Genomic DNA, 15,000 nt, shown 5'->3' with positions numbered 1-15,000 from the left:
ATTCACGCACTCTCGTCTTACCCGTTGGAGAGCCGCCGATGTGTGAAAACGGAAAGAGCCGTGATCGTGAGGGAAGCAGATTGGAGACCCTGTGCATCTTGTTCCTATCTGCATCCACAACAATCTGACCAGACCTGAAAATGATGACACGTGAAGTGTCATGAGCGCTTGCGCTCTCAAAGCTCGGTGGTGCGCTCACGAAATCTAACCTTGCCCTCGACGAACATCTTCACATCAACACACACATGCACAACTCGTGTACGATCGCAACTCCACGCTCGCGCCTCCATTCACGCACACACAGTTAGCCACGTGCAGCTGCTGTGTCGAGGCAGACGAAACAGGAACATGGTCGTAAGCTCACCTCTGGCGCAGGATCTGGACGGTGATTGACGTCCACCCCTGGATTGCCGTGTTCACGTGCAAAATTCGGATGAACGTGTGCTGAGCAGGTGTCCAGTCGTACACGGCAACGCCATTCAGCCCCACTGCCACGCTGGTTGTGCGAGTGTTTGTGTGTGAGTGTGAGTGTGTGTGTGAGTGAGTGTGTGAGTGAGTAAGAGAGCGATAAACGCGCAAGCACCAGACACGCACACACACACACACACACACACAGCACACTCACACACACACACACACAGGAAGACAAGCGGAGACAGCGGTGAGTTGGCAGCAAAATTCTCATGCAGTGCAGGTGCAATGAGGCCTGTATCGTGTGGCCTTCAGCTGTCTAGCAGTGTGCAGGTTCTATTCTGCGCCTTCGCGTGTGACTCACAGGACAAACGTTCCCTCTGGATTCTGTTGGAGGTCGCTCTGTGACGGATGGAGGAGAATGGGCTCGTTGGCCAAATCAGTTGTGGTGCCACTCTCAGGTGCATTCATCTCAATGGCGGGTTTGGCAAAGAATTGGACCTGCGTGACTGCAGTTGTGTTGCAAACAGGTGACAATGAGACACCTGTGAGCACCCAGGGGGACACACTCGCGCCCGCAAACCATACATACACACAAGTGCAGTCGTGCAACAGCAAGCGCAGAAATGCACACACACAAATTCACATGCACATGCACATGCACATGCACATAAGTACACACGCAAACACAGGGGCAAACACATGGTTTCGCTGCGCTACGTACAGAGTTCTGCACTGTTTGTGAGGGGTGGCATGACCTCAGTGCTGTTTGTAAGGGGTGGCAAGATGTCGATCCAATTCCAGCCATCGAACCCCAAAGCTTGCCCAACCACGCCGTTGCTGTCAAAGTTGTACTCTGTCATGCGATTGGTGGTGACAACCCGCCCATCTTGACCCAAGTCCTGCATTTAGGATGCAGGCAAGGAGAAGATGGTTGGAAGTGATCGTGACGTGGAACACGTGAAGAAGGCACAGTCATCGCTTTGATCCGACCAAGAAACTTCTTCTCCCTCTCAGCCCTTGCAACATCCAATATGTGTGCCTCTGCATGTCACACTCGTCGTGTTCGCTCGAGCTCTCACAATCAGGTTGAAAGAGTCGATGGCGCTATCGGCTTTTGTCTCATCCGAGAACTGCAGCCAGAGCACGTCCCGTGAAGTGCGAGTTGCTGTTGTGTGTGTTTGTGCGTGTCATTGTGTGTGTTTGTGCGTGTCATTGTGTGTGTGTGTGTTCAGTGTGATGGAGGACCCAGAGACGATGTTAAGCAGGTGAAGACACGCGGGCGAACAGACATAGAACATCACAGCATAAAGTTGATGCCTGCCACTGTTTGAATTGGCGCACGTGCTCGGGGTACACGTTGTGTCGCTGTGAGAGATATGTAACTTGCACGACACGAGAATACAATGACACACCTGCATCCTCAATGATGTTTGGTGCAAAGCAGCGGCTGTTCTCCTCGTCGTACTCGCATTGCACTGGACGGACGAGCAAAACAGCAGGGAGGTTGCAAACGCGGGCATGAATGAGGTGGTGAACGTGAGAGAAAAAGAAAGAGGCAAGCACTGCAAGAAAGATCCGTGGATGTAGGGGAGGTGAGGTGGCGGTGCCGAATTTGCACACACCCACCCACACCCACCCACACACCCACCCACACCCACCCACACCCACCCACACACCCACACACACATACGCACGCACGCACGCATGCACACACACACATACGCACGCACGCATGCACACACACACACACACCTCCACCACCCTCCTCCTCCTTCAGAAACATGACGCAAGCGTGCATTCAAGACAGCCAGCCAGCACACCTTGTCAATACAAGCACACATGCATCTCATAAGTAAGCCGATTTGCCGATTGCACTCACGCACCGAATATGTCGCACGCCTCCCGATCAAGCTTGCTGAAGAGACACGTGACCTCATAGGACAGGCCCATGACTGCGTTCACGGAGTCAACACACCCGAGCCAGTCGGCCCCAATCCAAACACAGCCATCCTTCCCGTCGCACAGGACTTGCGTACGCAGGTCTTTGCAGTCGTCTGTCGTTGCACTGACGGGATACGTGTCTGACTGAAAGTCAAGGCAAGAGCTGTGGTCGCACTTGCTACCGCCCTCAGCACATGCCTTCACGCAGTCCGCATCCGTTCTAAATATGGCAACATCGCGGGTAAACTCGGTGTCAAGATGGGGTATGTCTGGCGGCTGGTGACACTCGCCCTCGCTGACAGGGAGGTTCTGTTGGTGCCGTGGGAAACAAGCATTGCGGCGATGCCAGCGTGAGATGTGGTGCAGTTGTGTCAGGGAATGAACAAGTACGACACGTAGGCTGACATGTTGCACCGCCTTCCATTAGGAACAGTAGGATGTCCACGAAAATCACAAAGAAAGACAGTTCATATCGACGAGTGCACCCCCTTCACAGTCGCACATGCATTCTCACAAATGCACACACACACACAATCGCACACGCACACACAATCGCACACGCACACACGTCCCCCCCCCCATCCTCACCACGTATTCCACCCATTCGCCGTCTCACCAAGTAGTCGGAGTCCCTGTAGAGAGTGATGCCACAGCCAGCCTGTGCGGAGAAGTAACCGACAGAGAACTCAGTGGCGCTGTTCACGTCTGCAAGGGCAGTCACGTTGGGTGCGATGCGCAGCTGGTATGGGCTCAGGTTGAAGCAGGATGGCATTGACAGCGTGCGGCATCGCGTTGTGTCGGCGTCAAACTCGCAGTTGCTGCGAGCGGGGAAATCACACAGCACAACGCGGTCGATTGCTGTTGTTTGTGTGCGCGTGCGAACATACAAGCCGGGTCGAAGCGCCATGGGAGAAGGGCACTGGTGAGTTGCCGAGCAAAATGACGCAGCAGTTTGCCCTGTTCTCCTTTTGGCGCCCATCTGTGCTCCGAACACAACAACGAACACGCACGTTCGTGCACAACAAAGCGCACTGTATACGACAGACACAATCGTGCGCAACAACGGGTACATGTTCGACGTCCAGAGACAGTGCGTACGCTCCACGTTTGCACAAACATCATCGACATGGGCATTTGTACACTCGGGTTTGACTGGCACACCTGTGACGCTGCATGAGGTGCTGGAGTAATTGTGACCGCCGCGCTCGATACACAGCCCAGGGTCAGCCGTGCAGAAGCCATCACCACACATGTGCCATCCTAGAGGGCCTGAGCCGGTGTATGCGTGTGCATGTGTGCAGCATGGTGCGGTGTTCACCGAGTGTGTCAGGTATGAAATACGAGCACGCACGAATACTGAAGGCACACATACACACGCACACACACACACTCACGCACATTCACGCACATTCACGTACATTCATGCACGCACGCACGCACACACACACACACACGCACACACACGCACACACACACACACACGCACACACACATCTAGTCTTTCGTTTGACGTACAATACTTTCGATTGCTGAACTTGGATCCTGCGGTGCCGTTCTCGCATGCAGACCAGTCGTTGAGCTCGCCACAGCCATCTCTGTCCTTACACGCAAGACCAGTCACGCACGTGGTCGGGTTGCACTCGGCCTCGCAGTCAATGCATGTGCTGTTGCGCATAGTCAGCGTGAACTGCCCAGGTGACCCAAAGAACTGAGCCACAATCGTTCCCGCGTAGTCCACGCATGTGTCGAGGGTGAGGAGCGGCCCAGCCTCCATGCCCGGGCCCGAACAATCCATGGTGCCGTACACGAACAGCCTGAAATCGTCGTTCTCCTCTTTGGTTAGCTTGAAGGAAGCGGAATCCCCGGCAATGCGGCACTCGGAGCCATTGTTGAAGGACACACAGCCTTGGTAAACGCAACCAGCCGCGCTTGTGTCGTAGCAGGCGTAGTACAGGCCATCCAGTTCACCGAGGGAGGGGCAGCTCCAGGCACACACAAGAACCGCGACCAGCAGCGCCGCATCGCGTCGCCGCCACGCCATTGTCCATGTGCTCATGCCACCTCCATCCGAGAAGAGAAGACGGGCCAAGGGGGATGCTTGCTGGCTTGGTCTGGGCGTGTCCACGAGCGAAACAGGAAATGTCAACAACACCGCAATGAAACGCGTGCAAGGACAAGGGAGAGGGCACCGTGGATCACAGTCTAAAACGCGACGCACGCAGCGGGCTGCCAAGGCGTCCCTGAGTGGAAGAAGAGATTCCTCTGCTCACAGTAAGACAGTACGCGTAGCGTGGGAGATCACACTCACGCCTGTGTGTGTGTGCGTGTATGTGTGTGTATATGTGTGTGTGTGTGTTGCTTTGTGTGCAATAATAACAGCAATGGGGTGTGATTGTGAAAACAGAAGGAAGGAAGACAAGCACAGCGGCGCTCCTCACAGCGCGAAACCGCGGGAACGATTTACCCGCAAGGGGGTTGTGGGTTGAGGTTTTGTGTTCACAAAAATGCGCAGTTTGCATCAAATGACACTGTCAGCAATTTCATTTCTGTGTGTCGTTTGCACATTCTTTCGTTTTACTTGGGCGTTGCGAGGCGCATGACACAGGGTCATACAGGCAAAGCAGGTCTTCGAGATGTCACACGTCACAGTCACAGCTGTGGTGGACACGCACGACATGTCACGTCAATGGCGATGTTATTCCTACTTCTTTGCAACCACGCCAACCTGTGCTGGGCGGATGGTGCGGCCGTTGAGCGAGTAGCCAGCCTTGGTCACCACAGCCACCGTGCCGCTCGTCGCATCATCGCTCGGAGGAACCTCAAACAGCGCATCATGCTGTGTGTGTGTGTGTGTGTGTGTGTGTGTTGGTGTGTGTGTGTTGGTGTGTGTGTGAAAAATGAATGCATGGGTGTGCGAGTTTCAACGAGTATGCGAACACAGGTGAGTGCGTGAGCCAAGGAGAACGGTTATAGTACAAGCGGGGCGACGTGGGGCAGGAGCAGCAAAAGGGCCAGTCACACAAGAGACGTCACAGCTCTGTCAACAGCAACTTGACGCAAAATGATGCAGCTTGCGCGGGAGACAATGCGCACAAAGGGGGCATTCACGCACGTGGTTTGGATCAAACTTCTCGCCGACGGGGTTCAGCAAGTGCAACTGGTGGCGCTCGAAGATGTTGTGCAGCAGCTTGTTCGTCCTGGCAGAGGTTTGGTTCGTGTATGCGCAGGGGGGGGGGGGTTGAAAGTGACAGCGCAAGTGTTTGTCTGTAAGTGCGTGCGCGTGCGCGTGCGCGTGCGCGTGCGAGACGGGGTGCCGGGTGTGGTATGGTACGCATGTAACGCAGCGATAGGCGCAGAAAACCACAAGACACCCAGCAAGAAAACAGGCACCCGAGCACCACACGCACGCACGACATGTACAAATACATTAACACACACACATACAGGCAGACAGAGACACAGAAGAACACACACACACACACACACACACACACAAACACCCATCCACCCACAAACACAGACACACAGACACACAGACACACACACACACACACAAACACCCACCCACACAGACACACACACACACACACACGTACGTCTGAAGGCCGTCGTTCAGGTCTCTGAGCGCCTGAGCGTCACCGTGCTCCTTGGCATCCTGGGGCACGTTGTCAAGGGCAAGCTGGATCCACAACAACGCACGGTGCGCACATGTGAGCTGGCGCCTTGCCATGTTGGAAGTTGTATTGCAGCGGTGCAGGCAGCTATGCTCGAGGCCGCACAAACGCAACCAACTGCGGAACTCACGCACACACAGTTGCGCACGTGCCCACACATCATGCACACACCCACACCCACACACGTACACAAAACGAGTGTGAACGCATCACCTGGAGAACATCTGCAATCTCAAGCATGTCCTTTGCAAACTTCTGGATGCCGTAGTGTTTGGCGTCCTCGACTTGGTGGCGTGCACGCTCCCGCACATTCTCCATCTCCGCAAGCGCACGCAGGTACTTCTCCTGTTCAAACAAAGAAACAAAACACCAGCAACATTGTAGCATAAACACACACACAGACACACGCACACACACACACACAAATGTACACAGCTGTGAGTGCACGACCATGGCATCACGCACAGGAGCAAACCAGTGGGGCGACAACTCTGCGGCGATAGCAGGAAATGTTTGTCGACCACATAGCCAGCAGTAGGAACACAGTGCACCAGAATGCGGATGCATGCACCTTGAGGTCCTTTGCTTCTTCCTGGGCAGTTTTCAGCTGCTGCTCGAGTTCTGTAACGTGCGGGTCAGCTTCACTCGCGGCGTCCTGAGCCGAAGCGCCCTCCTGGCCTTGTGCTTGCTGCTGTTGTTCTTGTGCTTGGGTTGTTTCGGACTTGTTGTCATCTGCCTTGCTCTCCTCTTCAGTGTAGTCGTGGTAGTGATGATGGTAGTGGTATGGCCATGAGCAGAGCGAAACAAAAGCAAGACATGTGTGCGTGTGCGTGCATTCGCAACAAATGTGACAGCGGGGATGTGCAAAATCGGGTCCACACGAGCGAGGAAGCTGCAACAACGACGCGCCAGATACAAACTCATTTGATGTGATCACACACACACACACAATCACACACAGTCACACACAATCACAAGCACACACCATAACACACACACACACACAATCACACACACACCTTGCTTGTCATTGCTGCCCATGAAGGACTTGAAGGAAATGAACCGTGCAAATCCCGAGCCCGCCGGCCTCTGGTGAACGAGGTGTGGCTGCGCAAAGGCGGCTCGAGGGGCAACAAGGCCACCCGCGCGTGGAAGTACACGCAGGGTGCTGGTGCACATGCGCATCACTTGACTACTCATGTCGACAGTGTGACTAAGGTTTGGTGTATGAACGTGTTGCGGGCGTTGCTTGGCTTGACTTGGCTTGGCTTGGTTTGCTTGCTGGCTGGCAGCGGTCTTGAGCTACTGTGAAGTACGTGTGCTGCACTGCATGAGAGAAGAGGACAGACACAGACACAAGCACACACAGACACACAGGCACACAGAAAGACACGAAGACACACCCACACACAGACACACACACACAGACACAGACACACACAGACACAGACACACAAACACACACACACGCACACACACACACACACACACACACACACACACACACGCACACAGACACAGGCACACAGACACACACAGACACAGCGTTTTGGTGTGGAGTCAGCATTTGCACATCGTATAGAACTCAGTCATAGCAAGGAAAACTAGTCGTACTCACGCTACCTCTGTCCATATGAGTTCCTGACGGCCTGCTCACCATCAAAAAGACGTGAGAGTAGTATAACTTGTAGATAGTGTAGCCCCGTTTTGGTCAATTTTGACGTCGTTCGATGCCGTCATAGTGAATAGCAAATACAAGCAGCTCACTAGACCGGTCCAGCATGTTGGTCATGACCATCGCCACAGAATCAAGCCGTGTGCGCCGAGGTCGGCAACTGCCGTGTACATGTCATGGCTCCTTTTTTTTTGGGGGGTGGTTGACACATGGGTGTGACGATGTGCGGTGGGGTGACACGTTCCGTACGATGTTTGCTGTGACTGTCCCCCAGCACTCACGCGGTTACCGTTTGTATGCTGCAGGGGTTTTGGATGACGACGACGACAACGTGTCCTTTGATGGCGACGATGATGCAGGGATTCCCTTTGACTCATCATGCCTGACCACCTCAGAGGGCATTTCTTTCAGCCTGCAGTGCATCCCACCCCTCATCAAGGCGCTCCAGCCCTTGATCGATGACCGTACGTTTTTGGGTTTCAGCACGACTTGATGTGACTTGATGTGACTTGATGTGACTTGATGTGACTTGATGTGACTTGATGTGACTTGATGTGACTTGATGTGACTTGATGTGACTTGATGTGACTTGATGTGACTTGATGTGACTTGATGTGACTTGATGTGACTTGATGTGACTTGATGTGGCTTTCTTTTCAACTCTTCCACGCCAGCACACGGCACGCTGTGTCCAACGGTTCTCTCTCCTGTTTTCCCCCGGGCACGCGAACACAGACACACACACGGACACACAAACTCATGCTCACTCTCTCACCTGTACATATCTGCGCTCGCTCTTCCTCGATGATGCTTTCATTATTTGTTTGTCTCATTTCGAAATTCGTTGCAGTGCAAGGCCAAGTGTCATCTGACTGCCTGACGGATCCAATCGCATGTACCTCCGACAACTTTGACGAGCTCGAGGACACCCTGAAGAAGTTCTCAGACGTGCGTAGACTGCCTTTGCACGCGTGTGTATGCAATTGCGCGTGTGCGTGTGTGTATGCGCGCGTGTGCGCTTGGATGTATGTATGTGTATATGTTTGTTTTTGTGCGCGAGTGTGCTACCCACGGCTGAATGTGCCTCGCATCCCCAATGCCGACATCGTTAACGTCGCTGATATCCTCCCTCACTCCTGCTGTTGCATCAGGTTGCCAAGTCTGCTGTGACAACATTGTGCAAGAAGACGAATTCGGGCGCACCCTCCTGCTGGAGCCAGCTCCTCAACCTGATTCCAACCTGTATTAACTTTGAAGATGTGGACGTACGTTCTTGTCATTGTGGCGTGTGTTTGTACACATGTGCGTGTGGGTGGACGCGTGTGGGCGAACACGTGTGCGCGTGTGCGTGGTGTGGATTGAGTTCGTCGTGAAGCGTACCTTCAACATTCAAGTTTCCAGTCTCCTCTCTCACTCCTCACATTCACTCACATTCTGACTCACCACCACCCACTCACGAACACCCACACCATGTCCCCCGCGTTCGTCACGCCACCGATTCCCCGCGCAACAGGAGGTGCCCCATCTCGACATGTACGTCGACCAGTTTCTGGGCGCTGCCGAGTTGTTCTGCACCACCGACAATGATGGTGACTCGTGCGGTGTTAAACTTCTCGACTTTGCTCTTGTTGAGAACGAGCTCGTCTCCTTTGACGGCACGACCAGTTTCTGCAACACGGTCAGGGGGACGCAAGCAGTGCGAGGGACGGTGACAAGGAAAAAAAAAACAAGGGGGGGGGGAGAGGGTAGTTGTAGTGGCTCGCCTTTGTGTGTATGTGTGTATGTGTGTATGTGTGTGTGTATGTGTGTGCGTGTTTATGCGAGCGGCGGTGGCTTCGTTAGCAGTCCCCCATCTCACCACCACTATCACCACCACCAACACTGCTTCCTTCATCACCACGCCCCCCTCCCGCAGGCGACGGGCGCTGCGGCCACGTGCGACGACGCGTGCCACGCGCTGCTGTCTGGCATTGACGACAACCTCGGCTGCTGCTATGCCGAGGTCGTGCGCGCCCTCGACCAGATCAACGACAACCTGGTCGACCCAGACATGGTGCGGGCTTGGTGCTGGTTTGTCTCTTTGGTGGTGGTTTGTAGTCTGGTGGATGTTGTGTGGTATGTGTCGTGTTTTCCTGTTGGTGGAGCGAGTGCGTCACTGGAGAGGGCCAGAGGAGGGGCGGCGGCGCTGCGTGCTTGCTACAGGCACACGTTTTCCGCATGTGTGCGCATGTGTGTGTGTATGTGCGTGCGTATGTGTGCGTGTGTACATGGGCAACGACAAGCGTTCTCTGTGAACGTGCCTCACCTCGTTCTCTCCTTCTCCTCGCACGTTACCATCGCCCCTGCCTGCGCGGTGCAGCTGCTCGAACTGAGCGGGTACTGGTCTGTGTGCGGCATCGATGCGCCCACTCGCGACTGCAGCGGCAAGAAGGTGCCGGCTGTCACCCGCGGCTCAAGCGGACACAGCAGCAGTGGCAGTAGCGGCAACGGCAGTGGTGATGATGGCGGTGTCATTGGCAATAGTGAGTTGTTTGCGTGCGCATCTGTTGTGTTCTCTGGCGTCACGCGCGCCATGTGCTGCTGTGCTGTGTTGCTGTGCTGGGTGTAGTTGGCACTGCCACGTTTAAACTTGCGGCCCCCAGACACTTCTGCCTGACTTGCCCTTGCATTCACAGGCACTTTCAGCACACTCGCACTTTCACGCTTGCTCACACTCCTCTGACCTGATATTCTCACTCTGATCCCATCCTCTCGTCTCCGGCCAACCACTACCACCACCATGATCACCACCCGCAGTGTCGCTCACCACGCTCCTCGGCATCATTGGCGGGTGTGTGGCCGGTCTGATTGTCATCATCGCCTCCGTTGTCGTCGTCGTTCGACGCTCCCGCCGCCAGACAAGCACCACCATGTACATGCGCGTGCACACGCAGGTCGACTCTGACTGGGACGACCAGTGATGCTGCCAGCACGCGACCGCGTGTCGTGTGTCGTGTGATTCCTGAATGCTCATCTCAGCCATGTGCATTTTGCTTCAAGCGTGAGGGTGTGCATTCGTGCGCCGCGAACAGCCACTGCAAATACATCAACTGCTTGCCCCATGTTCTCGTTATCGTGTGTCCTGTCTTTCTGGCGTTGCATGAATTAACTTGCGTTCTTCCTAAGCTGCCCCTACCTCCCATCCATTCTCCCTTTCAACACCAGTTAATACAAATCCCGCAACCACAATACAATGTCAACACGCGTACAATGTCAACACGCGTGTGAGTGAGTGAGTGAGTGAGTGTGTGTGTGTGTGTGAGTGTGCATGCAAGTGTGTGTGTGTGTGAACGTCAAGCGCTGTTTTGTTTGGGGTTTTGCATTGTGATTCACCGTCAACATTGATTGAAATCTTGACCGAGACAGCAACAACCGCATCGCAAGACAAGACACACCACACGAAATGATCATCAGCAGTGAAGCGGGTTCAGGTAAGAGCGAGGAGAAGGAGTGGCGGGGGGGGGAAGGGAACGAAACAAGCAATGAAAGCGCATCTGGTACCCACCGATACGCTCGGGCGAAAGGCAACTCAAAAGGAGGGCCGTGACGAAAGAAGACACGAGACAAGTAGGACAAATGATGTCATGTGAAAAGAAAGGGAAGAAACAGTTGATTGTGTGGAAACAAGCCTGTGAAATGACGTTTCACAAACAAACGCATGGAGAAGATAACATCAGGCAAGGCCAGCACCCACAGCCGCCATAACAATGGCAGCAACTTTGATTGAAGGAGAAAAAGACTTGAAAGTGGAAGAATGGGCGAGCACATGGATACACGCACACGTGCACACGGAACAAAGAGGGGCGGGGGACGGGGAGCACACAACGGCCATGTTGTTGTCAGATACCGTGACAGTGGACCGGCCACCATCGACCACCACCACCACCACCGAGATCGCTTCATCGATCGACCTCAACTTGACAAAACACCAACACGACACCTCAGCGACAGCTCTTGCTGCCTTCATCCATCCGCACGTGCGCGTCCCCTCACTGCCACTCCTCAGCGTTTGCGGCTGACCCAGGCGCCCTTGAGCCGCGTGCCGATGCGAACGTACGCGCGCTCACGGCGGCGGCGGCGGCGTTGCTGCTGTGGGCTGTTGGGCGGCGGCACTGCCCCGTTCTCAGCACCATTGCCAGGGCCGCCATTGGCGAGCGGGTTGTCAAACATGTGCTGCTCGCCATCGCCATCGTTGCCGTTGTTGTCGCTGTCTGGCGGGATGAGGGCCACACCATCAGCCATCATGGGCGCGGGGTTGGCGCCACCGCGGTTACGGCGGGCCAGAGACGCGTGGCGAACAAGCTCGGGCAGCCGGCGTACGGGCACGTGGCGGCCAAGCGACACCAGCGGGGCCAGCACCCGCAGCACAGCCGCAACAAACCTGTCGTTGCGCAGGCGAATGGCGTCATCGTGGTGGTTGCCGTCAACGGCGCCGTGCTCGTGGTGCCCGCCACCAGGGCCCCGCTGCTGCTGCTGTTGCTGCTGCTGCTGCTGGTTGTTGTGGTCATCATTGTCACCCGGGAAGACAAACACGTGCTCGTGTGCTTGCGGCAGAGGCGAGCCAGGTGTAAAGCGCCCGCTCCCAACGCCCAGCGCGGACGAGGTGTTCATATGCTGGAGATGGAGGGAGGCGGCGTTGCGGCGGAGAGCACGCGCTGGCTGCTGATCAACGGCTCCCACGGTGCCGCTTACCCCGACAATCTCAATGTCCCGCACAGGGTACGGGGTGGTGGCTGTCGTGTTGGTGGTCATCGTAGCGTTGGTGGTCATCGTAGCGTTGGTGGTGCTGGTGGTGGCTGGGGTGGGGCGGGGCGTGATGGTCGAGGTGGAGGTGGGTGGGGTGTCAATGACGGGAGACAGGACAGGCGTGGCGATGGCGTCCATGGCCGAAAGGGAATCGACGGCGGTAGGGCTTGAGGCCGCATCATCAGCAGTGGTGGTGGTGGTGGAGGCAGTGCCAGCGACCGCAGGGCTGGGATTGGCGACACGACTTGTTTGAGTGGCAGCATCACTGGCAGTGGTGATGGTCGAGAGAGCGACACCACTGGCGGCAAGCGACGTGGTCGTAGCAGCGCCATCCGCAGAGGCATCAGGAGCACCATTGTGCTCACCAGCAGTGGTGGCTCCAAGGGCTATCGTGCCGTGCATGCATGCATCCACCTGCGAGCCTTGCTGCACCTGCACAGCAATGGCGAAATCGTCGCCCCCGTCGTCGTCGTCGTCACTGGCCAAGTCGGAGAGCTGCGCGAGTGCCGTTGGGGATGCAGATTCGCTGCGGGACGCGACAGAGGAGGACGACACCCGCCGCTGCTCGAGGTCCCGCTGCACCGCCCCCGTGGCTGTTGTGCTGGCGCCGAGCAGGGCAGGGACGGAGTGGGTTGCTGGCATGCGCGGGCGCCCGTCTCCGCCTTGGCCAGCAGGTTCGTCCTCAAACGAGAACTGTGCCGAAGCTGCCGTGCATGCGTACATGTGTGAATGTGCGTGAGTGTGTGAATGTGTGAGTGTGTGAGTGTGCGAGTTCATGCGCATGTACATGCGTGCGTATGTGAGGTTGGGTTGCATGCGTGCATGTATGCAAACCGAGGTGAGGGAAACTCGTGAATGCAGGCAGATGAAGACGGAGCAAGGCTGTGGCAGCGTGCATGAGAGCAAAGGCAGGGCCGAGTGGCCGTAGCAGCACCACCTTGCGTGGGCAGGGAGGCGCGGCTGCGGGTGGGCCTTGGTGGCGGCGGGTTGGCCGGGCGGCGGCCGTTGCCTTGCGTGCTTGCATGCACGTCGGCAGGGGTGCTTGGCTTGGCTTCCACTCGGGGGCTGGATGGCTCAGCGGGGCCCACGCTCGGTGACACGTTCACATCTGCAGCAGGCGACAGCGCACAGGTGACAGGCAGGCGAGAAGCGAACGAGTGAGGAGTGAGAGGGGACAGGGCGAGCAACACAGGTGGGCTGTGTTGTGCGGTGATGCAAAGAAACCGTGAACTGTGGACATGGATGGATGGGTATGAGGGTGGTGATGGTGATGTTTGCAAGGAAGGTTGCTTGCTTGCAAGCACGCACACCAAGAAAGGCACACAACCTTCGTTGGTGCGAGACATGCTTGGTGGTGCTGAAGGGAGAAAAGGAGGAGGCGGAGAAGGGACAAGGGAAGGGAAGGGGGGCAGCGGGTCGTGCGATGGGATCTGGGCACAGCAGGTGATGGTGGCAGGGCACGGGAGCGACAGTGTGCTTGGCAGACTTGACACGTTGTGTGCGCGAGAGAGAGGGAAGTGTGGAAAATGAATCAGTGGCTGGCTCAACGTTCGACAGCAAGAAAGAAAAGAAAGTCCGCTCAAGCAATAACGGCTTTGACAACACACGCACACAAAGACAAAAGCGCGCCCAGTGCAGACACAGAGCACGGCTGCAAGAAATGTGGCAATGATGTCACCACCAAGCACCAACCACAGCCAACCCGGACCAACAGCGGCCGCACCCGAAGCTACACGTCGGACAAAACGCTTGGGAGAAGAAGGAACAGAACAAAAGCTCAAATGTGTGTGTGTGTGTGTGTGTGTGTGTGTGTGTGTGTGTGGTGGGGTTGCAAGCAGGAGTAACAGCAGCTTGAAAGCAAATCCCCAGGCCACGCATTGGTTGGCTGCGTTGTGTGTGTGTGTGTGTGTGTGTGTGTGTGTGTGTGTGTGTGTGTGTGTGTGTGTGTGTGTGTGTGCGGTTGGTTGGTTGGCTGTCAACAGGCCACAACCACCTGCATGGGTTGGAAACAATAACAAAAGAAAAAGCAGCCACAATGACCCAATGGAACCAGCCACAAGGCCCCCCCCCCGTGTTGATAGCACGCCATACAACGGCCGCAACCACTCCCCCAAGCAACAGAAGGAGAAGCAATGGTGGAGGCAGCGGGTGGGGAAAGAACGGAAGGCGAAAGGGAAGCGGTGGGAGGGGAGAGCTGAGAAAAAGTGGGCGCCAAGAGGAAAGAGGAAAGAGGAAAGAGGAAAGAGAAGAGAGGAACGAGGAAAGAGGAAAGAGGAAAGAAAGGAGCACACCAGCCCCAAGCACACACACGTGCACACAATTGAAATGCGCACCAAAGCCAGGGAGTGGAGGGGGTTGGCGAGGGAAGGGGAAGGGAAGGGTGACACGTCAGGACATGGTTGCACCCCAAGCGCAGAGCCATGTGCTATGGACGCGGGTGCGGCATATCGATCGCCCAGCTGAGGGACAGCACAGCAACTGCGGGACGGGGGAGGGGTCGGAAAGGTAGAT

The 15,000-nt window shown here is 55.9% G+C and overlaps 4 protein-coding genes across 4 annotated transcripts in view; 1 reads left to right on the top strand and 3 right to left on the bottom strand.

Moving 5' to 3' along the window:
• The window catches only part of PTSG_05722 (TK/RTKC protein kinase), a 14,207-nt gene extending 9,472 nt beyond the window's left edge, over positions 1–4,735 (bottom strand). Inside the window, exons 1-10 of the mRNA XM_004993530.1 lie at positions 3,871–4,735; positions 3,517–3,624; positions 2,972–3,213; positions 2,298–2,664; positions 1,827–1,889; positions 1,494–1,579; positions 1,136–1,313; positions 776–920; positions 365–496; positions 22–134 (exon numbers count right to left, since the gene is read on the bottom strand). Coding sequence (XP_004993587.1) covers positions 22–134; positions 365–496; positions 776–920; positions 1,136–1,313; positions 1,494–1,579; positions 1,827–1,889; positions 2,298–2,664; positions 2,972–3,213; positions 3,517–3,624; positions 3,871–4,411 — 1,975 coding nt within the window. The 5' untranslated portion in view covers positions 4,412–4,735. The remainder of the gene's footprint in view (positions 1–21; positions 135–364; positions 497–775; positions 921–1,135; positions 1,314–1,493; positions 1,580–1,826; positions 1,890–2,297; positions 2,665–2,971; positions 3,214–3,516; positions 3,625–3,870) is intronic.
• Positions 4,736–4,911: 176 nt separating this feature from the next.
• Positions 4,912–7,358, bottom strand: PTSG_05721 (uncharacterized protein). Its single transcript, XM_004993529.1, has 6 exons — positions 7,049–7,358; positions 6,601–6,776; positions 6,243–6,374; positions 5,952–6,034; positions 5,468–5,552; positions 4,912–5,191 (listed from the first exon to the last, which is right to left on the bottom strand). Exons 1-6 carry the CDS (start codon positions 7,227–7,229, stop codon positions 5,057–5,059), a joined length of 792 nt encoding a protein of 263 aa, XP_004993586.1. The 5' UTR covers positions 7,230–7,358; the 3' UTR covers positions 4,912–5,056.
• Positions 7,359–7,810: 452 nt separating this feature from the next.
• Positions 7,811–10,949, top strand: PTSG_05720 (uncharacterized protein; the record flags this gene model as incomplete). Its single annotated transcript, XM_004993528.1, has 8 exons — positions 7,811–7,856; positions 8,010–8,168; positions 8,555–8,652; positions 8,856–8,969; positions 9,218–9,382; positions 9,620–9,757; positions 10,064–10,226; positions 10,501–10,949. 8 exons carry the CDS (start codon positions 7,811–7,813, stop codon positions 10,662–10,664), a joined length of 1,047 nt encoding a protein of 348 aa, XP_004993585.1. The 3' UTR covers positions 10,665–10,949.
• A 205-nt stretch (positions 10,950–11,154) lies between these two features.
• Positions 11,155–14,294, bottom strand: PTSG_05719 (uncharacterized protein). Its single transcript, XM_004993527.1, has 3 exons — positions 13,817–14,294; positions 13,427–13,597; positions 11,155–13,193 (listed from the first exon to the last, which is right to left on the bottom strand). Exons 1-3 carry the CDS (start codon positions 13,833–13,835, stop codon positions 11,746–11,748), a joined length of 1,638 nt encoding a protein of 545 aa, XP_004993584.1. The 5' UTR covers positions 13,836–14,294; the 3' UTR covers positions 11,155–11,745.
• Between the last annotated feature and the right edge of the window lie 706 nt (positions 14,295–15,000).

The sequence above is a fragment of the Salpingoeca rosetta genome (assembly GCF_000188695.1).
Source record: "Salpingoeca rosetta unplaced genomic scaffold supercont1.13, whole genome shotgun sequence".
In the NCBI taxonomy this organism is placed as follows: Eukaryota; class Choanoflagellata; order Craspedida; family Salpingoecidae; genus Salpingoeca; species Salpingoeca rosetta.
Note: the sequence above shows the minus strand (reverse complement) of the source record. Positions and strands in the feature narration are given on the sequence as shown.